Raw genomic sequence first — 24,593 nt, 5'->3', positions numbered from 1 at the left:
ACATGGCTGACATACCCCCTCCCTTTCTACCACAGTAAAAACTCCCAGCCCGGTCAGCCAACTCCTCCACTGCGCTTGTCCAGGTTTGTGGAATGTGTGTGTGTTTTCCCCAGTGTGGCGATTATGCTTCATTTTACATCCATTTGGCTCTTTCCTAGAGTTTAATTCCAGTGTGCTCAGACTGGGGGTTATGAGCCTTGCAGCTGTGCAGTAACACACACACACACACACACACACACACACACACACTGCAACATCCTTGCACTTTTAGTGAAGGCTTGTCTGAGGTCAAGTAAGACTGTTATACAGGGAGTTACTGCTCTCTCTTCACACGCACAGTTTCCAGCATGCTGCAGCTGTTCTGTGAGTTTGTGTGTCTCTGAGGTATTTTCCCATATTACAATAAGCCCATTAATGCAGCTTTCCCCTCCATCACTCTTTCTCTCTCTCTCTCTCTCTCTCACTCTCTCTCTCTCCTTCATTTCACTCTCTGTCCCTCGCTCAGGGACACAGAAGACGCTGGTCTTCTGGCGTGACTGTAAAAGATTACATTATATTCAAAGCATTTGTGGACGCAAGCGCTCATGGGGGCTGGTGGAGGCTGAGACTTCTGCAACACTTTTACAGAAACATATTATAAACATAATATGAAGAGTTTGGTTCCAAAATGACAATTACACTTTTCCAAAACCAGGTTTTTTATTCTTATTATGTTTTTCTTGTGTTAGTTAGCTTTATTTTGTATTATTATGGCTTCAATCAAAACAAACCAACTGAAGTTTGAATGATATTATTGGAATGCACAATAAAAGAACAACATTTTTTACAAATTTTCAAGACGGAGTTGTCTCATTTTGGAACCAAACTCTTCATATGTGCATTTCATATTATATACATTAAAATAAAACAATTCAGAGACAGACAGATGAAGATAAATAACTTTAGTAAAACACAAATCAATCTCACAGATAGGGATACAGATATACATACTGTAATGAAATAAACAACTCAATCTGTTTCAAACCCCTGCTGATGGACAGACAGAGAGAAAAGCAGACAGATAGATGGTAAAGCTTTTGAAAAAACACAGTGTAAACAGAAAGGTCGACTCACACACCTAAAATAACCATGGTTCAAAACAAACCAAAAATGTTTCGATAAGTAATTTTCGTAAGGGACGTACGGTAAAAAAACGATCTAATACGACGTAGAAGTATGGCAAGCATGTGAATTTTATAAGGGGGATAGTTTTTGTGCAAAGTTACAAATATACACAGACAGGAAGATGACATGCCGTCACCAAATACTGAAAAATCCAAGAAAGAAGTTTACTTTTATACGTACGTAGTTGGAATTCACAACACCTCCTACGTCACGTCGGGTGCGTGGTTGCCTTGGGAACCACGTCCGTTTGAACGCTGTGCGCAGTGATATTCCTCAATGCTGCATACACACACAACAAACAAGCCGGAATACACGAGGACACAGCTGTTAACACCAAATAAAAAACGATTTTTTATGAGAAGTTGTCTTTTCATGTACCGGTTGATCCTTATTGTTGTTCAGAGGAATGAATTCGCTTCAATTTGAACGATGGCGGTTAGGTTAGCCTAGCGGGCTAATCTCCCTCAAACAATCTGCTTCATCTGTAATTAACAGTAAGATAAATTCCTTTATTTATGAACCGTTTGGACGCGTTTTATTTCCTTATTCGTGCATTATTTGCAAGGAAAGTCTGTGCTAGGAAATATAATTTTACCTTTTATAAAACAGCATATGTTTTTTTTTCATGTTGTACAAAAGGGTCATAATAATACACGATTGCTTTCAGACATAGTCAAACTTGTAAAAGTACGTTTCTAGAGCTGGTTTTAAAATATTGTTTGGGCCTGCTTGGCATCATCTCAATCTTGTGTGTTATTTCACAGACTAATTTTCCAGTTATCGAGCCATTTCGATGCTATAAATATAACCGTGTTATGAAATTAACTGCAGGTAATGAAATTGTATTCAATCAATTCAAACCCAAAACAGCTTGACCTACAGTATAATTAAAACCACGGTTAATGGGAAATTACAGCATACGTGAATCGACAGGTGGTTGTGTGTATTTTCATATCTCCATGTCCTCTTATAATATTTGACCAAATATAAAGACTCTTCTGCATTGCAAGCTGATAAAGGTGGTGTAATTGATGATTTTAAACAGGAAGAGGTGAAAGATGGCGACTGGGAGAGATGACCCTCGTAAACTCTTCATACTGACCACAGCTGGAAACTACTTCAGTGTGGACGCACCAGCATCTCCGCCCAGCAGCGGTCCTCTCGATAACTTCTTAGATGATGGGAATGAACTCCTGCTCACCATCAACAGACAAGGAGATGAGTTGCAGTTCTCAAACAAGGTGATAATATTACAACTTCTGTTGAATCTGTTTAAAGAAAGACTTACCCAGAAATAACATAACTATCATTCTCTCTCTTTAGCTGGAGAGTATGGACTGTGAAGAAAGAGTTCTTGTGTTTTTTAAACCTCATCCGTGTGTGATATCAGAGGAGAATCTGAACAGATCCGTCCTGGTCTCCTCAATGCTGGAGTCACCCATCAGCACTCTGTACCGAGCTCTGAGACAGGTCTACGGCCCGGTTCTCCTTCAGGTCAGACTTGTGCACCCACACACCCACTGTCAAGTATTATGATTAAGAAATAGCATCTAAAGTTTTCGAAGAAAGATGTAGACCAACCTTGTTTTTTGAACTAGAACACTTTTGCCTTTGTGTGTGTGTCCAGGACGAGAAATGGAGTAAATCATTCGACTCAAAGCTTCAGTCTTTGCTCACTGATCTTGAGGTCGGCCTGGGCTCTGTGCTCAGACACTCACACGCAGAGGATTCTGGGAAGCGCAGTCTTTCCGAGTCGGATGTCTTGGGTGAGTTCTCACAGTTAACTGAATATTTGATCTGGTTCGGTCTGCTTCCCTCAGCATGAGTTTGGATCAAATTCAGTGTCACGCAAATGTATTTGAATAACACTGACCAACGTGTGTTGTGCGTGTGTGCAGGCATCACGACTCCTCTGGATGAGTTCCAGTTTTGGTCTGATATCAGTCGGTCTGGAAAACACAGCAGTGAGAGAGACAGAGCTGCATATTTCTCTGAACTCTTCAGAACCATTGAGAAGGTAAACCCACGCAAACACAGACAGCGTCTCATTACTATAATTACAGTTTATTCAATTCATTGCATTGGTTTCAGGATTACAATAATCTGGACAGTTTTAGTCTGGTGGAGGTACTGGACCTGATGGAGACCACACGCGAAACGGTAGATGATTTGTGGAGACAGGACGAGCACGGCCCGTATCCTGAGACACGTATGATCAGACTGATGGACGTCACAGGTAAAAGACCTCAGGATGAATTTGATCAGAAATTCCTTGTATTAAATGTATTAACATTTGTTCATTCACATTTAACAGAATGTTCGTACAGAGATGACAAATATTCAGTGAATACAATGAGATTCTATTGAATTGTTTCAGAAGGGGTTTTGGAATAAAGTTTTTTATTATTTTGTTATCATGCTGAATATTTATTTGACCAGGTGTTACACCAGAATCATTTTTTATAAAAGCAATTAGTCAATTTCGATTTTGCGTGGGTGTACTGATGTGTTGCTATGCAGTTGCTAGGGTTCTGTTTTGTCGTCACAACAAGGTACCAGAAAATTCTACATGCTGACGTCGATATTTAAAGGGGTCATATGACACGGCAAAAACAAATATCATCCTTTGTTTTAGATGTAATGAAATATGTATACACGATTTAAAGGAGTCATTTCACAAAGACAAGACTTTATACTAGTTTAGGTGCTAAAATCGGGTCTCTGGTGCATCTGTCAACTCATAAACGTGAAAAATGACAACCCAGTAACTTTGTTTATGTCAGCCTATCTCTGCAAGCCCATGAGAAGACGAGTGGTCCTGATTACTTACTATAATATTTCTGGCCCTTTCTTTGAACGAGTCCATCCCATGGCACTGCCGCCATTTTTGTTTTCGCTCGTGTGAATTTCTGACACCATGGCAGAAGGGAGCAAAGCATGCTAACTGTTCTACTTTTGGCTGAACATACCAACACAGAACACTGTTCCCAGCCTCACAGGAGAAAAGATAACAATGGATTTATTTAGTTTTCAATGGAAATCCTCCTCACTGAACGAGGCAAAGATGCAAATAAAGAGATTTAAGTACCAGTATTTTTAAGACATCGGGGACCTGTAGATAAAGTAAATAAAATTTCACTGTGACCGTGCGTTTGTCCATTCATTCATAGAAACCAATGTGCGTGGCTTGTTAACACGCTTGTTACTTTCACTTACAGAAGAATTAGAAAAATCTGTGGTGTATTTTGAGCTGAAACTTCACAGACACATTCTGTGGACCCCTATGATTTATATTACATTTGAGTAAAAGTAGAGAAACAACTCTCCTTTAACGTTCAAGAACGCTGTATTTTCCACATACCGTGCATGTTTGTATCTCCTCTTTGCCCGCCTCTCTGAAACATGCAGATTTTTTACAAAACTCATCCCTCTGAAAAGCGAGGTGTGCTATGATTGGCCAGTTAATCAGTCCATAGTGATTGGTCGGATACTATGTGTGATGGAAATGTAACGGCTATTACCATATTTGGAACTTCAGGTTCCAAAGCAATTGTACTGACCGGTAAGCCCACCTTACCTGCATATACTATTGGGCATTCTTAGTAAAATCAAACCACAAACTGACGTAGATTTGAGGGGGTGTGGTTACACGAGGCGTTTCAGGCAGGCTAATACATGCTTGGGCAACTTATAACACACCAAAGACACACAAAAACACGTATTCACGCCATATGACCCCTTAAACATTACCAGTTCTGATGAATACAGTATTATAAAAAAACGACTATAAACTGATATTCCTGATGTGTGTGTTTGTTACAGGTGGGGCTCTGGCAAGATTTGTACAGAGAAAACTGAGTTCCCTCCACTTGTGGGAAGATCCATATTTCACAGTGAGGGAGGGGCTTAAAGGAGGCATGGCTGTGTGTGGGCAGTGGGTGGTGGCTTGCGAACACCTGACAGGTCAGGTATGGAAACGTTACTTGCCTCATCCGTGGAACGGCGAGAAGCACAGCCCTCAGGGTCTGCAGAGCCTGGCCCAGCGATTGGAGGAGGTGAGACCAAACACCTGTCAATCATCTCAGGACATTATGTGTTTTAATGTGTGTATGTGTGGATTACTTCAAGGTGTTTCTGTGCATTTTAGGTGTTACAGGTGCGAACCGTGTGCGAGAAACTTCAGCATTTGTTATCTGGAGGAAAACTGCAGGTTTATCAACCGTTCACCGGTCTCAACCCAATACACTACAATCCTTATACTGAGGTACACAAACACACAAACTGCTTGAATGGTATTTGTGTTTTAATGAAAATATAGCATTTCTTGAAGTGTTTGTTTTTGCTCTAATTGGTGATGTTTTATCATAAATGTGATACCGTTGGTGTTTTTTATGTGTGTGCTCAGCCCTTATGGAGAGCTGCAGTTTCTCAGTTTGATCGTCTCATCACTCCAGCGGAACAAGAAGCTGCCGGGAAACTGAAGACCTTTATAAGAGACGCACAGGAGAGTCCACAACAGGTACACTGTACACACATGTCCAGTACGTACAGTAGACATGCTTATTCAGATCATTGACTTCAACAACTCATACTCTTGTTCTAGTTACTGCAAGTCTTTCAGAGACACAAAGATCTGATCAGAAGATCCACAGTGAGCAAAGAGCTTCAGCCTGAGAGAGAGACGCTCCTCACACGACTGCTAGACTACAACAAGGGTCTGTTCAAACCCACACACACACACTGAGCGACACAACGTTTAGTAATCTGGATCCACAGCTGCTAGAGATCGAGACCACAGGTTGTGTCTCACACTAGATGTGTTGTTGTGCAGGGCTGCGAGCTGATTTCGAGAGCCGTTGTCATGGTGTCCCAGGTGAGAAGACGGGACCTCTGTTGGGCAGGAACCTCCCTGAGGTGGTCAACAATATTGTGTGGGTCAGACAGCTGCTGCTGAAGGTGCGCACACACACAAAGAGTCTGTTATTTGAAATGAACATTTTGTCATTATTTGCTCACCCTTTAGTTGCTACAAACCTGTATACATTTCTTTATTGTGCTGAAGATATTTCAATGATGGTTTGTAACTAAGCTGTTTTGGGTTACCATTGACTCCAAAAATAGTCTTTTGTACTACTATGGAAGTTTATGGTGACCCAAAATGGCTTTGTTACAAACCTTCAATAATTTGTGTTCAGCACAACAAAGAAATGCAAAGAGGTTTATAACAACTAGAAGGGGAGCAAATGATGACGTCTGATATTAAAATGGAGTGTCTGGGTGTGTGTGTAGGTTGAGGACTCTTTGAAGATGTCAGAGGTTCTCCTCTCAGATCTGTCTGGATTTCAATCGCTGCTCCGTTTCTCCAACGAGCTCCAGGAACAGCTGAGATCTTACGAGCAGGAGCAGTTTGAAGACTGGACCAGAGATCTGCTGTCTGGACTTTCAGATCCAATATCCGGAATCAGGTGAATGGCACATATATACCTGTACTCATGACTACATCCTACAGATTTTATGGTTATTATATTAAGCTACTTATAATTACCGGGTCATATTTCATATGTTTGTGTAGTCTGCAGGCAAGCAGTCGGGTGATGGAGTTGGATCACATGGACGGTCATCTGAAGATCCATTACTCAGACCGGCTGGTGAGTTTACTCCGAGAGGTGCGACAGCTGTCTGCTCTGGGCTTCAACATTCCTGCCAAGATCCAGCAGGCCGCGAACACAGCGGAGAAGTTCTACAGACAGGCCATCGTCCTCAAGCAGGTCTGTGAACATGAAATCTGTGAAACATGAAATAGTATGTGTGTTATGCTTGTGTAAAGCTCACAATATCCTTCACGTTTGACAGGTGGCTCACTTCTACAACACTATCGACCAGCAGATGATTCCATCTCAGAGACCCATGATGCTCGGCTTTGCTCTTGCCTTTGAACAGGTCATCAAGGTACCTCAGGACAAACCTCTTCTGTTCTCTCTTGGGTTCTCTGTTGACTAGTAACTCAAAATGTGTGGCTTCAAAGCTTGTAAGGATCAATAAAGGCCTTGCTCTTTGAAGAGAGAGAGTTGCTTTAACATGTCACGTTTCATGTGTGTTCAGCAGCAAAACCCGAGGTCACAGTCCCGTGATGAAGGTGGGAAACACCAGATCACGTGGGAGAATCCTAAAGACCTTGAGCAGTACATCAGTAAACTTCAGAGCGCAGCGGAGAGACTTTCCACAGAGAACCGCAAACTCAGAAAGTGGCACACTGAGTTCACTAACAAGGTGATCTTCATCTGTCCTCTTCATCACACTTTAGTCTAACCAGCCCACACTTGAATTAAAGTGAAAATCCAATGCAAAGCAACAAAACCGCAGCAGATATCATTTGAGAGCAGCATGAAGTGTGACTGAAATAAATACAAGACGGCAAAGAAAATGACTACCTGTGTGTTTCTTTTAAATTCCGTTGTGTGTGTAAGTTTGTGGGATCTGTGTGTGTGCTGTACAGGTAGTGTGTCTCATGGGGGTTGATCTCTTGCGACAGCAGCAGAGGTGGAAGGATGGTCTTCAGGATCTCAGGACTGGATTTGCCACTCTGGAGTCTCAGGTGAGGATGGTTCTGATCTCCGAGGGGTTTCGAGCAGACCCAGTGCTTTTGTAAACATTTATAACCTTATATGTGTGTGTTCAGGGCTTCCGCACAGGTGACATGAAGGCCTGGCGTCAGCACTGGAATCATCAGCTCTACAAAGCTCTGGAGCATCAGTATCAGGTGGGGCTGGAAGCCCTCAACAAGAACCTGCCTGAGATTAACATCGACCTAGTCTTCAAGTGAGAACTCAACTCATCTCATCTTCTCATTTATCACTCACTTTCATTTTGCTTCGGCCTTGTGAAAATCCGTTTACAAAACAAAAGCGCCTTTAAGGACTTCTAACATTATTTATTCTGTATTTGGCGAGGAAAATGACAACACAGTGTGCTAATTGATTTATTTATTTTAATATCTTGTGTTTTTCTTCAGGCAGGGGCGGCTGCAGTTCCGCCCTGCTTTCGAGGAGGTCCGAGCAAAGTATTACCGCGAGATGAAGCGATTCATCTGCATCCCCAACCAGTTCAAGGGAGTGAGCGAGGCAGGCGAGGAATGCATTTTCACATGTATGAATGAACAGAACGCTAGCGGTTTCCTGACCATCTTCAGCAAAGCCGAACATCTCTTCACTCGACTCACTAATGTCATGGACAAATTCAAGGTGAAAATGCACAGATGTGATACTTACACTGTTAAAAATAAACATCCTTAGAAATCATAGGAGAGTCTTTGCTTTCTCAGAAATGCCCAAAATATTTGAAACAAGACGAAGCTGAGATGTCTGAAATGTCTGCATTTAACAATTATCCTTACCTTTAAAACCTGAAAATGTATTATTTGGTGACCAACAAATTTTTTTTTATTGCCTCATCCTCATGGTCTCGCCTCTGTCATCTCGCTATCGTCTGGCTGTGGCGCAAGGATAACATTTAATTACTGGTTTTTACACTTAAGCTCTAAATCTATTTCAAGAAAAGGAGTGTATTCAGACTTAATGGTCCTGGACATTGGTACTAAGTTATGTGTAGAATGATGTCCCATTATCTATGCAGCAGATTCAGACATTTCCATCCAGTATTGGAGATGAACCTGAGGGAAACTGAAGTTAAATATAAGCTTATTAGATCCAGTTTAAAAAAAATTAAAGACAGAACATTGTCCACAGATTTCACAACAGATTTATTTTGGTTCTTGATCTAGTATAGTTCTCACAGGGAGGATTCCCCCACATAAAATGAGCTACAAACGGGAAGCAAACGGGGTTTTCGGTACATAAAGTTCATGAACTTCAAATCAAATCTGCGGTCAGTGTACAGTGTTCTCGAAAACACCTTAAAACCACATGCCAAAACACACTCACATCACATCAGCTTCCCAGAGATTGCTATCCAATATAGAATGTGTTTCAGAACCTAGTGAGTTGCCTACCTAGACAGCATTTTTAGCCTTGATAAATGCTTGTGACGCTCAAACATGCGGAGGCTTAAACATGTGGAGGCTTAAACATGCGGTCTAGCTAGTCGGGTCAGTAGGTTTGAACACCAGAATTGTACTCTCTATTGCGTTTTCACTATTTCAACTTCCGTTCTTGAAAGGCTGGTAGCTTTCGTTTGCGGTTTAGAATACACCCCGCCGTAGCACAATGTCCCTTGTGAGATTATAATACCATACCGGGGAGTCCCATCGCTCACGCACACAAACTCACTTCTGATTTCTGTCGCCCACGCAGAGGGGAAACAGACGAACACTTCCTCTTTAGCGGCGTGCCTGGGGAACCTGGTATGAGCAGATGTCTGATCGTTATCAGATTTGGCAGGTGGCTCTTTTATTAGATCCCCTGCTCTCCCTGAGTTTGATTTGACACAATAAAAAATATAAAATAAATGCCTGTTGTATGCATACAGCATCACAGACCTCTTCTTATTTAATTTGTTCTGTCTAGATTTGTGATGACAACTTTTTCCAGAAAAAGAATAACAGAAGCGTTTTATATTTTATTCTTGAACGATTGGAATTTTAATGCTGATATCAAAACAGGTTTATAATTTAAGTTTGCCTTTAACCACACATTACATCTGACTATGTATAAACTGGAGTTTTGTTCTCTTCGGAGTAAGAGCCCACTAGATCTTTAGAAAGTAAAAAAAATTGACTTGTTTATAACATTTCTATAAACACATTCAGGATACATTACAGGAGAATTCTGTCAAGACGTTTTGAATATTGAATCATGAACATATTTATTGAAATGGATGTTTATTCCATTCATTAATGAGAGAAGATTAAATTCACATCATTGTAATGTTATTATTTAAGTTTTTTGTAAAAACAATACAATTCATTATATTGAAGGCATTTTGTTAAAAAGTGAAATGATTTATGAAGTAATATGACACGGCCTGTTGGAATGCTTGATTATGATTGGCCAGTCGCAACATTTGCAGGTTTGTTTTTTCCAGATAACAAGTTAACAACCGCTCAAAACTAATAACACACGGTAACCTGGATGCAGCAAATCATTTTGATTGGTTTTTGACAGATTAAATATATATTTTAATATCATATATGACATTATATTTACAATTCATTCAACCAAATTGCACTTACCTTAAAACCGAAAGTAAACAGCTTTTCCTTGCGGAAGGTCTGGATTCTGTAAAAAATATCTAGTAAAATTGAAATATTACAAATTCACATTTCATTTCCAGTTTGTTCTCATGTGACAAGTAGTAGCCAATTTCTGCTCACAGCTGAATGTATTTGTTATCTGTAAGATTATTGAATCTTCTGTATAAACACAAGTCACGTGTGTACAGGACTGGGTGGTGCTGGGACAGGTGGACGTGGATGTTCTGGTTGAGAAACAGCTTCACAGCGTTCAGGACTGGGAGAGAAACTTCAAAGCTCTTAAAACAAAAGGAAAAGAGGCTGAACGTCTCCCCAGGTGACTGTTTCACAGGCGTATGTGATCATCACGCCTTTGTACTGCGTGTTTGACAGGTTGTGCTATATTCCCCTGTGTGTTTGTGTGTAGCACAGAGAAAGTAGACTGCATCACGGTGAACTGTGAGCCTGTGAGAGTGGCCGTGGACGATCTCATTCAAAGCCTGTTTGATGCACTGCTCTCATCTCTCAGAAGATCCATCCAGGGTGAGATCAGAAACACCTACAGCAGCACTGACCCTTAGAGAAATTTGGATTGTGATAGATTCAGAGACCGTTGTTGGAAATGTCCTTTTAAATGTTCATATTTTCAATAGTTATATTTGTTCTAGCTTTACAAAGTACAGCTACTATTAAATGAACATTTTCTAATCATTTGCTCACCCTCCAGCTATACCAGACATGTATACATTTCTTTGTTGTGATGAATACAAATGAAGATATTTTAATGAGAGTTTGGAACTAAGCCGTTTTGGGTCATCAATGACTCCCAAAGTACATCCTACTATGGGAGTCAATGGTGACCCAGGTTTGTAACAACTGGAGATGGAGAACTGCAAATGATGACAAAATTGCCTTTTTTTTGGTAAACTGTCCCTTTAAGCCTCTTAGGCCAAAAATGCAGTGTTTGTTTTGTACTGAACCCTCATCAGACGTGTGTATAGAAGATGTTGCAACACTGACCTCTGCTGTCCTGTTGTGTGTGCACAGGTCACATTCAGGTCATAGACTCATTTGTGAGCGGTGCGATGGAGGTCTTGTCCTTGCGCCCTGAAAGCATTGATGAGATTGGAGAGGCCAATGCCAAACACAATCAGCTGCAGGCTCAGAAACCAGAGGTACATCACACAGAAACCTTTCTTCTTCTCTATTTTCATATGGCTATCACTTTTGACCAGCATGAAGCTGTTTAGGGAAAGTAAGAGTAGAAAACATGCCACAATCACATGACTTAAGATGTGCAGGCCATTGTGGTTTTGATCTTATTTAGGTTTTGAATATTTTGAATGTGAAAGTCAGACGATAGGGTTTTGTTGTGAGGGATTAATATGTAAACATTGTGTTTAGATATCGCCTCAGTTCCAGCAAGTGGAGGACAAGAACAAACTCTTGCGGTCTGTGGCAGGTGGAGGACTGGACTCCATCAGCACCCTGAGAGCAAAATGGGACAAATTTGAGCTCATGATGGAGAGTCACCAACTCTTGATTAAAGAACAGGTTAACACACACAAACACTGGTTTCCATGTTTTGTGGGGACATTACATAGACTTCCATTGATCTTATATCAAGCCTATGATATATTATATCCCCTACCCCAACACCTAACACATGAGTATACCAACTAAATCACATCATGAGTATACTAACACACATCATTTTTCATTTTTACACAATCACTAATACTATTTTTTAACGCATTGTTGTCTTGTATGTTGCTATAAAACACAAACAACAGATATATATATATATATATATATATATATATATACTGTATATATACAAAATGAGAATCATGTTTTTTTTATTGTGCATTCCAATTAATATAAATCAAACTGCACTTGCTTTAATTTGATTTAAGATTTAAAAAAAAATACAGTTAACAAACACAATAAAACATTTTCTAAACTTCTAAACTGTCTAAACTTTTGCACTGGGCTATTTTTAGAAATTCTGTTATTATTCTTTAGTGTGAACTTCATGTTAACATTTCTTTAATGAAATAACTTGCTCAGGGCAGGACTAAATTAGAAATAAACGTTCATTTTCAAAAATCCTTTTTTTTTCAAAAGTTTCAGCTTTTTCCAGATTCTGCAAGGGGCGTCTAAACTTTTGCATACCACTGTATATGGACACATATACAGTATGCATCCAGTAAATACATGTATATGTCCTCAGGTGGAGGTGATGAAGGGAAACGTTGAGACGCGGCTTCAGGTTTACATGCAGGACCTGCAGAAGTTCAGAGCTCGCTGGGACCAGCTCAAACCCAGTTATGACATCATCGAGTCGGGTGACCACGAGACGTTGCAGGGATGCGCACAAAACATCCGAGACAGACGTGCGGAGTTCGACGAGCTGGAAAAAACACGGAAAAAACTCATGTGTGTGAATTCACTGTTTCATCCACCTCAATGTCTCACCATAGCAAAATGAACCATTCAAAGAAAACGTTCTAGGGCACTTTTCACAAAAAAGTTGTTTGTGTGTGTATTTTAGGGAAGATTGTGAGCACTTCCGTCTGAACACTCCTGATGTGTCTCTGGCCACTGACACATTGAGAAATCTTGAAGAATGTTCAGTCATGTGGGAACTTTACGAGGACTTTCAGCAGGGACTCGATGAAAACGCTGAGCAGGACTGGATTTCCTTCAGGTCAGTCAACAGAGCATTAAACAACAAATCACGTCTGGAAGAAGAGTAAAATGTATTCTTTTCCACCAGCGTGCCGAATCATTCTTGTTGATTAATCGTTCCACTGTGTTAGAACGGCTCGGTGCGAGGGTGGAAAAGCATTCATTGTCTCTGCTTTTATATTTAACATAAATCCAGGATAACAATACAGTGTTATATCTGCGTGTGTGATTCCCTGCAGGAGTAAGTCTCACGTCTTTGAGGAGTTTCTGTTCGGGTGGCAGGACAGATTGAGGAAGCTCGAGGAACACACCAGCATGTCTGTCAAACTGCAGAAGGAAGTGGACAGATTCAAGGTTTTTACCCTGATCAAATGGAAATTTCTCTGCTAACGTTTTGCTATGGAAGTTTTGTGCTGATGTTTTTTTTGTGTCATGTGGACCCTTTTCAGTGTTATTTTATTCCTTGTCTCAGAGTATTACAAATTAAACATATTTTAGATAGGTTCAGATAAATAAACCTTAAAATGTACATAAATACACAATATTGTATACACAATATATAACCATGAACTTAAAGGGGTATAGAGAGATATATGGCTTAATATGTTGTAATAGCCTTACACTACCGTCATTTGTAGTTACACAAAATATTTTAATTTCTTTGAAAACTCGACCCGGAAGATTCACAGAGAGAGAGCAGGAAAACCCTTTGGGGAGAACGACACAGGCGTAGAGATCTGGGTGTTAAGATGACCTTGACCCGACTAACTCACGATGAGAGAATCCAAGTACCCTATCCAGGGATGCCTGCTCAGCTAGAGGTGAGGTGCCTGACCACCGAAGAGAGATGAGATCCGGAGTGCCATGGGGAACTGCGGCGCAAAGCAAAATCAATAACAGGGGAGGCACGGGAAATCCAAACTAAGACCAGGGTAGAACAAAAGGCTGATTACTAGAAAATACTGTGACTATGACAAAGACTAAGACATGATGAGGTGATGAGAAACCGGTGAGGGGAAAGCCTTCCGTGGAAACACGAGGGAGGGGTAATGACATAGACACAGAGCGCATAGCAAACTGTCAAAACAAAACGACAAAAAACACAGGATTCACAAATTCAGGATTCAAACCTCCTGCGTGGTAGCGTTAATCCGAGATTCCTGATGGCCCAGCTGGCTCCTTGCTGCTATATCACGGTCTGCCCCCGCTGAGTCACGTGCATGGTCAGACTGTTCTGTCATGACACACGACGCAGAAGACTCAAATGCAGGGGATAACAGACAGATCTTTATTGAAAAAGAGAAACAAAAACTAAACAAAAAGGCACAGTCCAAACTCAAGGTAGTCCAGGTGGTAATAGGCACACAGTCCACGGGGAGAAATTCGATCCGGAAGATGGCTATGACAAAGACTAAGGCAAGGCTTTAAACCGAGCTAGACACGCTAGTCTGAGGTAGTCAGTATACGCTATAAACAAGCCACGGTCTAACACAAGAAGAGGGAACACCAGAGACTAAATAGGGAAACGTAACGGGTTGCAGGTGAGATGGCGAGAGGCAATTAACTAATGGCCAGGACGATCTACAGGTAAACAGTGTGATGAGGTGATGAGAAACGGTAGACACAGAGCGCATGGCGAAATGTCAAAACAACACTCACATGCGCTCGACAAAAAACAAACACACCCCAGTACCAGAAAAAACCTGCCGTGTCCAGTGTCACCACAGCATAGGCAGCCAAACTGAAACAGACAAACAAATCAGTTATTCAGTAAATATAAGGAACTGTAGTATAAATATATATATATATATACATAAATAATGCTAAAAAATAAATAAAATAAAGGCTAGTTGGTGTATTTTCATACATTGTAATATTGTTGGTAAAAAACAATACAAACATACATGTTAATAACCAAAATCATAGCGAATGTAATAAATACACAATGTTTTAGCCATTACAAAATAGATTTTATCCCGATTTTTACTTTTTGTTGTTGATTTATCAACATCAGTAGCCTATTGTCTTCTCTCTCTCTGTCATTGGATGACAGAACTAATATTCACGTGTGCTCTAATACATAATAAATTACACAATAAGCTTCCTATTATTTTGTTTATCGGTACATTCTCATAATGTATAAAGTTTACGATAATGCGGTATGATGCCTTAAATAGTCTTAAAGACGGTAGTTTAAAGCTATGATTTGATGCATGTTTACCTTGAACAGACGCCTACTGAACGCATCCTTCTGTTATGGGAGCCAAGGGGGCTGGCTTGTGTATAAGAAATACTGCCACCTACTGTCCCTGTGTATTTATATATCTGATCTTATGTTTGACGTCTCACGCTTTACTTTTATATGTGAAAATCCTGTGTGCTTTGCTGTAGCGTTAAGAGAACGGGTTTAGGTTGCAACCATTTGACGTCATGGATTTTGACTGAAAAAATGGAGGTCTCCGAATAAAAATAGTTTGAATTCTCTGAATGTGTTTTTTAATTTCAGATATATAAAGTCAATGCCATTGTTAATATAGTAAGCCATACATCTCTCTATACCCAAGGTACCTGTTAAGAACTGATTGGTCTGTTGTTATGTAACGTTATGAGGTAACTTACAGCTTTGATGATTTTAACATCGATAAACACAGCCTGTATTGTCAGCAGTTGAACTGCTATGTGGTGTGTTGCATGGAGTTTTACAGTGGCATGTATGTGTTTTAGGCATTGGTTCCGCTATTGAAGTATGTTCGTGGTGAGCATCTCTCTCAGGAACACTGGCTGGATCTGTTCAGACTGATCTCTTTGCCTAGAGGAACCACACTGGAGACACTGCGCTTCAAAGATCTGCTCACAGTGGCTGACAAAATCGTAGATAAAGCACTGGAGCTCAAGGTTTAAACACACGCTCATTTATACGCGTTCAGAATTTGAGGACATTTTTGTGCTAATAACATATTTTGAATCAACACACATTGAGAAATTCCTTTCTTTGGGTGAGCAGGATCTGAACAGTCGTGCCCAGGCCGAGGTCACCATCCGTGAAGCCTTGCGTGAGCTGGAACTGTGGGCGGCTGGAGCCTGCTTCAGTCTGACGGATTACACGGACAGTCAGGGCGGATCTCTGCGTGTCATCAGGGACTGGAGAGACGTGGTCAACCAGGTTGGAGAGAATCGCTGTCTGCTGCAGTCGCTCAAAGACTCGCCCTATTACCTGCGCTTCGAGGATAAAGTGTCGCTGTGGGAGACCCGACTGGCCGACCTGGACGAATACCTCCAGAACCTCAACACCATCCAGAGGAAGTGGGTCTACCTCGAGCCCATATTTGGACGTGGGGCGTTGCCACGGGAACAGGCTCGCTTCCAGAGAGTGGACCAGGACTTCAGGTAAGATGGAGGATGGGACACTCTGGAACATGTCTTGGGGCAGAAAAACTCACCTATATGTGTGCGTAGGGCGATCATGTCAGATGTTCAGAGAGACAGCAGAGTTGCGTCTCTTACGACTCGAGCTGGGATCAGAAACTCTCTCGTCACCATCCTGGATCAGTTACAACGCTGTCAGAAATCTCTCAATGAATTCCTAGAGGTATTAGCGACGTCAATGTTTAAGTTATTTCTTATAAGAGTCGCACTGATATAACAACCCCGTTATATCAAAATCCTCCTTGTGACCCCTGCAGGAAAAGCGTTCTGCGTTTCCACGGTTTTACTTCATTGGAGACGATGATCTCCTGGAGATTCTTGGGCAGGCCACAAACCCCACTGTCATACACACACACCTAAAGAAACTCTTTGCAGGTAACACACACCCGAAGAACTCAAGAACCAAACTATATCAACTATATACCTTCCCAGTATATTGTTTTCTGATTATTTTGTGTATGTTTGTGTGTTTTGAAGGCATCAGCAGTGTGGAGTTTGATCAGAGTTTTCAGAGCATAACAGCCATGAAATCCCTGGAAGGTGAGACGGTCCAGCTCCAGAACAACATCAGCATCTCCAATGATGTGGAGGTGAGATCTGTGTCACACTGCATCATGTGTTGTATTATATTTTCTAGAATGACAAGCTGGTAAATACCATACAAATTATTTCTATAATGAATATCATCTTTCACACTGCGTTTAAAGTCATGAAAGGGATGAGTAAACGGTATGAGTATATGATGAATTTGGACTCATAATATTTTCTGCGGCTGTATAGAGTATATACATATACACAAATATATATGTTTATATATATTTGCTACATATTTATATATAGTAAAACATTATATAATACATATATTATAATAATATATAACAACAACATATATTTACATCTAATATATATATATGTGTGTGTGTTTTTGTGTGTATATCTATTATAATATCAAAAGAAATATTTAATAAAAAAAGAAATATATATATATATATATATATTTATAATGAATATTTCATTGTGTGTCTATAAGGTTTGGCTGAGTGCTCTCGCTGCAGAGATGAAAAACACTCTGAAACATCTTCTGTGTGAGTGTGTGAAAGCAGGACAGAGAGGAAATGTGGATCCCACCCGCTTCCCTTCCCAGGTAACACACACACACTTTCATTAGAATCACTCAAAGGTCTCTGTGGATCAGTTGAAGTGAATGTGGAGTGACTCTGGTTTCAGATCCTGTGTCTGGCAGAGCAGATTCAGTTCACATTGGATGTGGAGAACGCCATAAGACAGCAGACCCTTCATCAGCTGGTGCAGGAGCTCACCGCCAAACTGGAAAGTTACACCAGTGTCAACAGTAGCACAGATGAATCTACAGGTACACAAACACCTGCCTTGTGTGAGTGAGTGTGTGTCTGTGTGTGGTGCAACCTAACAACCAATTCAGAAATCTATATACTGAAACGTACATCACATGAAACAATATCATGATATTTTGTGAGATCTGTGTCACACTGCATCATGTGTTGTATTATATTTTCTAGAATGACAAGCTGGTAAATACCATACAAATTATTTCTATAATGAATATCATCTTTCACACTGCGTTTAAAGTCATGAAAGGGATGAGTATGAAACTGCACTGATATTTTGTTTCATGCATTTCATTTTCTGTGTGTATTCAGCTTGGGGTATCGTCTGTTTAATATTGAGTGTCTATAAAGTTCTTCAGTACATTTATGAGCTGAGATCTTTATTCTGTGAAGCTCCAGTAATATTCACAATAAATTCAGGCATATTAAAGCTCTGATGAGCCACGCTGTTAACAGAGATTACTGCTAATTCTACATAACGAGTCTGGTTATAAATGAGCCATTACAGGCAGACTTGTTTCTGTGTGATACTTCAAAGCAAAAGCACAGCTTATAATTAAAAACACATTTATCATATTTGTGTTTGGAGAAAGTGTTTTGGGACACTTGAGTGAAATGTTTCTTATTATTTAAAAACACTTTTGATCAGAAGGCGCTTAAGTGTCTGAAGTTAGTTTAGTGGACAAACATATCATTTTGCAAACACATGTTTTTTTCTTTTTTCGAAATGGATGACTTTGATTGAATAATGAAGAAAGAATAGCCAATAAGAGCACAGTATAGATGGGAACTCCTTTAACATTGTTTTCAAATTATCTCAGGGTGAGACCTCAAGAAGCTGCTTGATAAAATGACAAGAAAGCATTCCTGCAAATTCTAGTCAAAAGGTACAGAGGAGATGATAAAATATAACATTTTTAGATATTTTAGAAAGAACATAATTCCCATAGTTCCCTTTATTTTATTTCAGAATTTTGGTGAGTTTATTATTCTTCTAAAATGTGGAATATATGAACACATAGTACGGTAGAGTAGAATTTGACATCTGATGTTAATGGACACTTTTGGGCACTTTGTGATTCCATTTATATTTTACATAAATGTCATTTTCTTTTTAATAAAAGCTGAATCTTTCAAGTTATATATTTATTTGCTGATTTATTTTTATGATATTTTTTACCTCAGTTACTCCACTTCAAACTTGTAAATAAACGTGATTTATTTGAATGTAAAATAAGCAGCTTTTATGTTTTCCTCCCAAAATTCATACGAAAACATGATTTTCATTGAAAACGTAATTCCACTAATTGAAACGCAGTAAAAAAAAGTTAAAATAAATGATGCTTCTGTTTTTGTGATATCTGATGGACTAAAGTAGCATTATCAATTAAATGAATTATCAATGTAAATACAAAATTAGCAATTTTAATGTTCTTTTTTTTACCGAAAATTCTTCATTCCACTAATTAAACCACACTGAAAACCCCAAAACCCACGTTTGTTTTTAAGTGAAGCTTGATTTAATTACAACATGTAATTTCAATGGCTACTCACTAGTTGCATAGGCTAAAAACTATAAACCAATGTTGTAACAAACTTAACGTCTTAAGTTAAGTTACAATTTTTGAATAAAAAATCTTGGGTACACATACCATAATATGCTTACAGACAAATCAAACCTTGTTATAAGGAAAATTTGCCATTGTGCTGCTACAAAATTACTTGAAAACTTGACTTAAGTTTTATCTTGAAGCATCATCAAATCTTGCAGTGGGACTTCAACTCTCTTTGAACTCTCTATGATCTACATTGTACTGGATTTTTTGATGGTTATTGAACAAATAATAAAAAATGCTCGGAATTATTTATGATAACAATTTCCCATTCATTTCCTGTGGGTGCCAAAAATGGGAACTAAAAACTCATTAAGGAGTTTTTTATTTTCACCAACTTAACATTGTTGAATGAAGTCTGACTTTTTTGGGTATGCTTAACTGGCAAATTTTGAAAAAGTAGCCGAGATTTGTACCAATCAGAATAAGAGAAAACTATATATTTAAGAAAACAAAATCATTTTGCCCACATTTATCCCCAACATCAATTTAGGGTTTAAGATACAGTTCACCCATAAATGCGGACAGGTATCACACTTGTTGACCACAAGTGTCCCTTTCTAACGCTCGGTTTCTTATCTTCTCGTGTTCCAGAATCCAGAGTTGTGCAGTTGAAGCTGAAGGCTCTGATTCTCGACATCATCCACAACATCTCCGTGGTCCAGTGTTTGAGAGAGGCTCAGGTGCACAGCGTTGATGACTGGACCTGGAGGAAATTGCTTCGCTTCTACCTGAACTCAGATCAGTGCTGCATCATACAGATGGTGGACGCCGAGTTCAGATACACGTATGAGTATCAGGTGAAGATCACATTCTGCGTTCTAAACTAGTGTTGTCATATCAGCAGTCAATGAATCTCAGTTACATTTCTTTCTCTCTCTCAGGGTAATGCTCCTAAACTGGTTCACACACCTCTGACAGATAAGTGCTATCTGACACTAACTCAAGCCATGAAGATGGGTTTGGGTGGTAATCCCTACGGCCCAGCAGGAACCGGCAAGACTGAGTCGGTCAAAGCCCTGGGAGGTCTGTTCGGCAGACAGGTGCTGGTCTTCAACTGTGACGAGGTACACACATACACAGCCACAAAACCAGTTTTAACATCATCGGTTGTTTATTAAAGAGTAACTATACAATGGCTATAAAATGGCATTTTATGCAGTGTGTAATGTTGCTTTGTGTGTATGTAAGCAGTCTGCCAAGTTGTAAAGCTGAACGTGTTGATGGGGAGGGGCAGGCTTAATTTAAGCACCCATTGCCAACAAAACACAGACATCCTTTTCACTCGTTTCACACGTTTAACATTGTAAAGAAGTCAGAATGCATGACACATCGCTGCAGCACCCCTTTAATGATCTATTGTTGAATGTACATGTTTTGTTTAATGGAATACCAGCATGTTTGGTTAGGTTTCATGCAGAAAACTGCACTATTACCGTTTATTACATGGCTCGTGAAATGCTTGATTCTGATTGGACAATCGCGACATTTTCAGATTCGTTATTCCCTTGTTTTTTAATCTCTACTATCTGTAATACTAGGTATTTACTGTAAAGCTGCCTTGAGAAATTGTAAAAAGTGTTATAGCATTGAATAAATACTAAGCAGCATGTGTCATGATGTCCTCCAGCAGGTGTAATATTGATCGAAACGTTCCTCATTAATGCTGAATGTGAACGAAACTGCAAGGTTTAAGTTTGATTCAAGGTGAAGACAAAGAGTTTGAGCCGAACATTTCTGAAGGTGCTGACTCAACAGCTTTATTCAATTTGAATGCTGGCCTTTGAGTCAACCAATCTATTGTGCTGGCAAAAAGCAATATGCATTCAGCTCCTGAGAAAACATGGCCTGTTTTTGTTCAACTAGCCTCAGTTGATTTGATTTCTGGCACGGCTTGTGAAAGGTACTTTCAGACTACTTTGAACAGAATTTGTGTGAGATTTACTATAGAAGTGTAATAGCACGTAAAGATGTTTGAATGTGGAATATATTTTCGTATTTTAGGGTATAGATGTGAGGTCCATGGGGCGGATATTTGTTGGTCTGGTGAAATGTGGAGCGTGGGGTTGTTTCGATGAGTTCAATCGTCTGGAGGAGGCTGTACTCTCCGCCGTCTCAATGCAGATACAGGCCATCCAGAACTCACTGAAGAATCATCGAACCACCTGCCAGCTGCTCAATAAAGAGGTGACACACAAACACACAGGTTTGAGACTGAGATATCGTCATTGGACGGAGGGTATATTTTTTTGTGTTTGTGTTCAGGTCGAATTGGACCCAAACTCGGGCATCTTTATAACCATGAACCCGGCAGGTAAAGGATACGGAGGACGACAGAAGTTGCCAGATAATCTGAAACAGCTCTTCCGACCGGTTGCCATGACGAGTCCTGATAATGAGCTGATCGCCGAGGTGATTTTGTACTCGGAAGGATTCAAGGAAGGACAGATGCTTGGACGGAAACTTGTGGCCATATTTAATCTGGCCAGGTAGGAAAGTGTGTGTGGGTTTAACAGCATACCTGTACCAGGGCCGGCTGAAGGATAAAAAGACATAACTACAAACCAACAATACACACAGATATGACTTTTGTACATTTGTTTTATGCGCTACCTAATACACTGCAAATGCAAACATAGAACGGACAACAATATGTAGACATATAAAAAAGAAGGTTTATGATAGCATTGGCATCAAATCTCTTCATTAATTTGTCATAGAAATCTACATTTTGTATCTAGATCAGGTTCAAAATGCTGTCCTTGGAGAAGCATACGTGAACACAAATGTCAACAGCTACAATTTACCATGGTTAAAACCAAAAAACATGGTTACTGAAGTAAAACCATGGTTACCACAAAATTACCATGAAAACCATGTTTTTTTAAGAACCATACTAAAACGATGGATACTGCAGTAAAACCAAGGAATCAATACACCAAAGACCATGGCTACTACAATTGGACCCAAAAACACATGGTTAATTTTCGCAATGGAAATGATGGATCCATCATTACATTGTGCAACAATCTGCGTTGTGCAACAATCAATAAAACCTTGTTTTATTGTTTTCAAGAATTCCTGAAGAGCATATTCAGCATATAATATGCCCTTGTGTACACATGTTGCATATGATTTAAACAACACATTTGAATGACAACGAATTACAAATAACTGAACGGAGCCAGAAACTCGAACTCACAGCATAACAGGGGATGCAAGCAGGCAGCACAGAGGAATAACCAGCCAATAGGACAACCCGTTTACCCTGGCCTGTCCCAGAGCCATTGAGGGAGAGAGTCGCGTTACCTCCATTGACTCCAAACGAACAGTTTTTTCACAGCATTGGCGGTTCATGGAGGCTATCAATAGTTCCCGGAAGTTACTAGTTACGGATGGAGCTGAGGTAAACTTCTAACCAATTTACAGATGAAGCCGTTTAATAATTTAAAAATGAAAGAAACAAAGCATTTAAAGAGAAAACATAACGTCCCGGAACTATCTTAAGGCTCTATGAATCACGTGACCTTCCAGCGTTTTGGTCTTCCGTTGTCAGAACTCTCTCTCAATGGCTCTGGCCTTTCCAATCCAGTGGTCCAATCATATTTTAGTGCGATTACTCATCTGAACTTAATTATTGTCAAGCAGAGGTGCATCCCATCATCCTGTTACCTATGAAACACGTAGAGAAGGACGAAAACTAAAGAGATTTTTACTTATAGTTAATTTAAAAAAAACTTTGCCATAAATACTAAAGTGATACTCAGGGAGCACAAATCAGATCTAAGGGGGCAATGCCCCCTTTTTCCCCCTCATTGCGACGGGCCTGACCTGTACACTATTTTGATTTGAACGTGACTGTACTGAATTATTTTTCTCTTTTCATCATTTATTGATTTGAGCTTTATTAATGTACTCATTATATTGTTGTTTATTTATGAATGTGTGTTTAGGGAGCTGTTGACTCCTCAGCAGCATTATGACTGGGGTTTACGGGCGCTGAAGACGGTGTTGAGAGGCTGTGGAAGTTTACTGCAGTTACAGAGACAAAACAACAAGCTCAGTATGAGTTTGTCTTTGTTTATTTCAATACCAATACTACCACAAAATAATATAAATATATAATCTTGGAATAATCAAATAAAATAATATGAAAACCGATTATTCTCTGTCTTTGTGTAGCAAAGGAGAGCGGTTTAGTGGTTCAGGCCCTGAGGTTGAACACCATGTCAAAGCTGACGTTTGCCGATAGCTCCCGCTTTGACGCACTGGTCAGTGACGTGTTTCCCGGGGTCGACTTTAAGGATGTGGAGTATGAGGCGCTCCGATCAGCCCTGCTGGCTGTTTATGAGGAGGCACGGCTTGAAATCATACCCAGCCAGGTGTGCCCTGCAGTTCATACTACTATACTTCATACCCTATGACATGTTCTATATCACATGCTCTTCGCAACGCATACTCACTCTTCTTTCACGTACAGATGAAGAAGGCTCTAGAACTCTACGAGCAGCTCAGACAGCGTATGGGCGTGGTGATAGTGGGACCCAGCGGAGCGGGCAAATCCACGCTGTGGAGGATGTTGCGGGCGGCGCTGGGAAGGATGGGCCGTGTCGTGAAACAATACACTATGAACCCCAAAGCCATGGCCCGCCAGCAGCTGCTGGGTCACATCGACATGGACACACGAGAGTGGTCTGACGGGGTGCTGACGTCCTCTGCCCGACAGGTGGTGAGAGAGCCACAGGGTGAGGAAATGTTACCTGACAAACAAATATCTCTCCCATTTTCAATCTCTCACAGTCTTGCTCTTTGTCTCTCTCAGAGGTGAACTCATGGATCATATGTGATGGAGACATCGACCCAGAATGGATTGAATCATTGAACTCTGTGCTGGATGATAATCGATTACTCACCATGCCCAGCGGCGAGAGAATTCAGTTTGGCCCCAATGTCAACTTCCTGTTTGAGACGCACGATCTGAGCTGTGCGTCACCTGCCACCATCTCTCGTATGGGCATGATCTTCCTCAGGTACCGCTGCTCGAAATCGCACAGCCAATTATATACGGCGTTCCCAAACCTAAAGCAGCCAATCAGCTGCCACTATTTGCACAAGGGCGGTATCTCACGTTGGGGCTCATTCATG

General features: G+C 40.3%; 1 protein-coding gene across 4 annotated transcripts in view; it reads left to right on the top strand.

Annotated features, from left to right (window-relative positions):
- The first annotated feature begins 1,428 nt into the window (after positions 1-1,428).
- LOC130428547 (cytoplasmic dynein 2 heavy chain 1) overlaps positions 1,429-24,593 on the top strand; it is a 62,727-nt gene continuing 39,562 nt past the window's right edge. For 2 of the 4 annotated variants that reach the window (XR_008907484.1, XM_056756669.1), the window contains exons 1-40: positions 1,429-1,658; positions 2,210-2,405; positions 2,488-2,658; positions 2,792-2,930; positions 3,063-3,181; positions 3,256-3,400; positions 4,987-5,219; positions 5,312-5,428; positions 5,570-5,683; positions 5,768-5,879; positions 5,996-6,120; positions 6,454-6,629; positions 6,737-6,932; positions 7,018-7,113; positions 7,267-7,434; positions 7,661-7,759; positions 7,844-7,983; positions 8,177-8,405; positions 10,561-10,688; positions 10,779-10,894; positions 11,399-11,526; positions 11,756-11,905; positions 12,585-12,790; positions 12,906-13,061; positions 13,282-13,396; positions 15,767-15,937; positions 16,047-16,429; positions 16,499-16,631; positions 16,726-16,843; positions 16,946-17,058; positions 17,499-17,612; positions 17,696-17,840; positions 20,043-20,248; positions 20,333-20,515; positions 21,453-21,635; positions 21,714-21,937; positions 23,402-23,511; positions 23,631-23,830; positions 23,929-24,193; positions 24,271-24,478. Coding sequence is in view for 3 of the 4 variants with exons in the window: in XM_056756669.1 (XP_056612647.1) it covers positions 2,223-2,405; positions 2,488-2,658; positions 2,792-2,930; positions 3,063-3,181; positions 3,256-3,400; positions 4,987-5,219; positions 5,312-5,428; positions 5,570-5,683; positions 5,768-5,879; positions 5,996-6,120; positions 6,454-6,629; positions 6,737-6,932; positions 7,018-7,113; positions 7,267-7,434; positions 7,661-7,759; positions 7,844-7,983; positions 8,177-8,405; positions 10,561-10,688; positions 10,779-10,894; positions 11,399-11,526; positions 11,756-11,905; positions 12,585-12,790; positions 12,906-13,061; positions 13,282-13,396; positions 15,767-15,937; positions 16,047-16,429; positions 16,499-16,631; positions 16,726-16,843; positions 16,946-17,058; positions 17,499-17,612; positions 17,696-17,840; positions 20,043-20,248; positions 20,333-20,515; positions 21,453-21,635; positions 21,714-21,937; positions 23,402-23,511; positions 23,631-23,830; positions 23,929-24,193; positions 24,271-24,478 (6,317 nt within the window). In the remaining variant the exon portion in view is untranslated. Of the gene's footprint in view, positions 1,659-2,209; positions 2,406-2,487; positions 2,659-2,791; positions 2,931-3,062; positions 3,182-3,255; positions 3,401-4,986; positions 5,220-5,311; positions 5,429-5,569; positions 5,684-5,767; positions 5,880-5,995; positions 6,121-6,453; positions 6,630-6,736; positions 6,933-7,017; positions 7,114-7,266; positions 7,435-7,631; positions 7,760-7,843; positions 7,984-8,176; positions 8,406-10,560; positions 10,689-10,778; positions 10,895-11,398; positions 11,527-11,755; positions 11,906-12,584; positions 12,791-12,905; positions 13,062-13,281; positions 13,397-15,766; positions 15,938-16,046; positions 16,430-16,498; positions 16,632-16,725; positions 16,844-16,945; positions 17,059-17,498; positions 17,613-17,695; positions 17,841-20,042; positions 20,249-20,332; positions 20,516-21,452; positions 21,636-21,713; positions 21,938-23,401; positions 23,512-23,630; positions 23,831-23,928; positions 24,194-24,270; positions 24,479-24,593 lie in introns of those variants that run through there. The other 2 variants (XM_056756670.1, XM_056756672.1) reach the window with 2 other exon arrangements.

This window comes from Triplophysa dalaica, chromosome 9 (assembly GCF_015846415.1).
Source record: "Triplophysa dalaica isolate WHDGS20190420 chromosome 9, ASM1584641v1, whole genome shotgun sequence".
NCBI lineage: Eukaryota > Metazoa > Chordata > Actinopteri > Cypriniformes > Nemacheilidae > Triplophysa > Triplophysa dalaica.
This window is presented reverse-complemented; position numbering and strand designations above follow the sequence as displayed.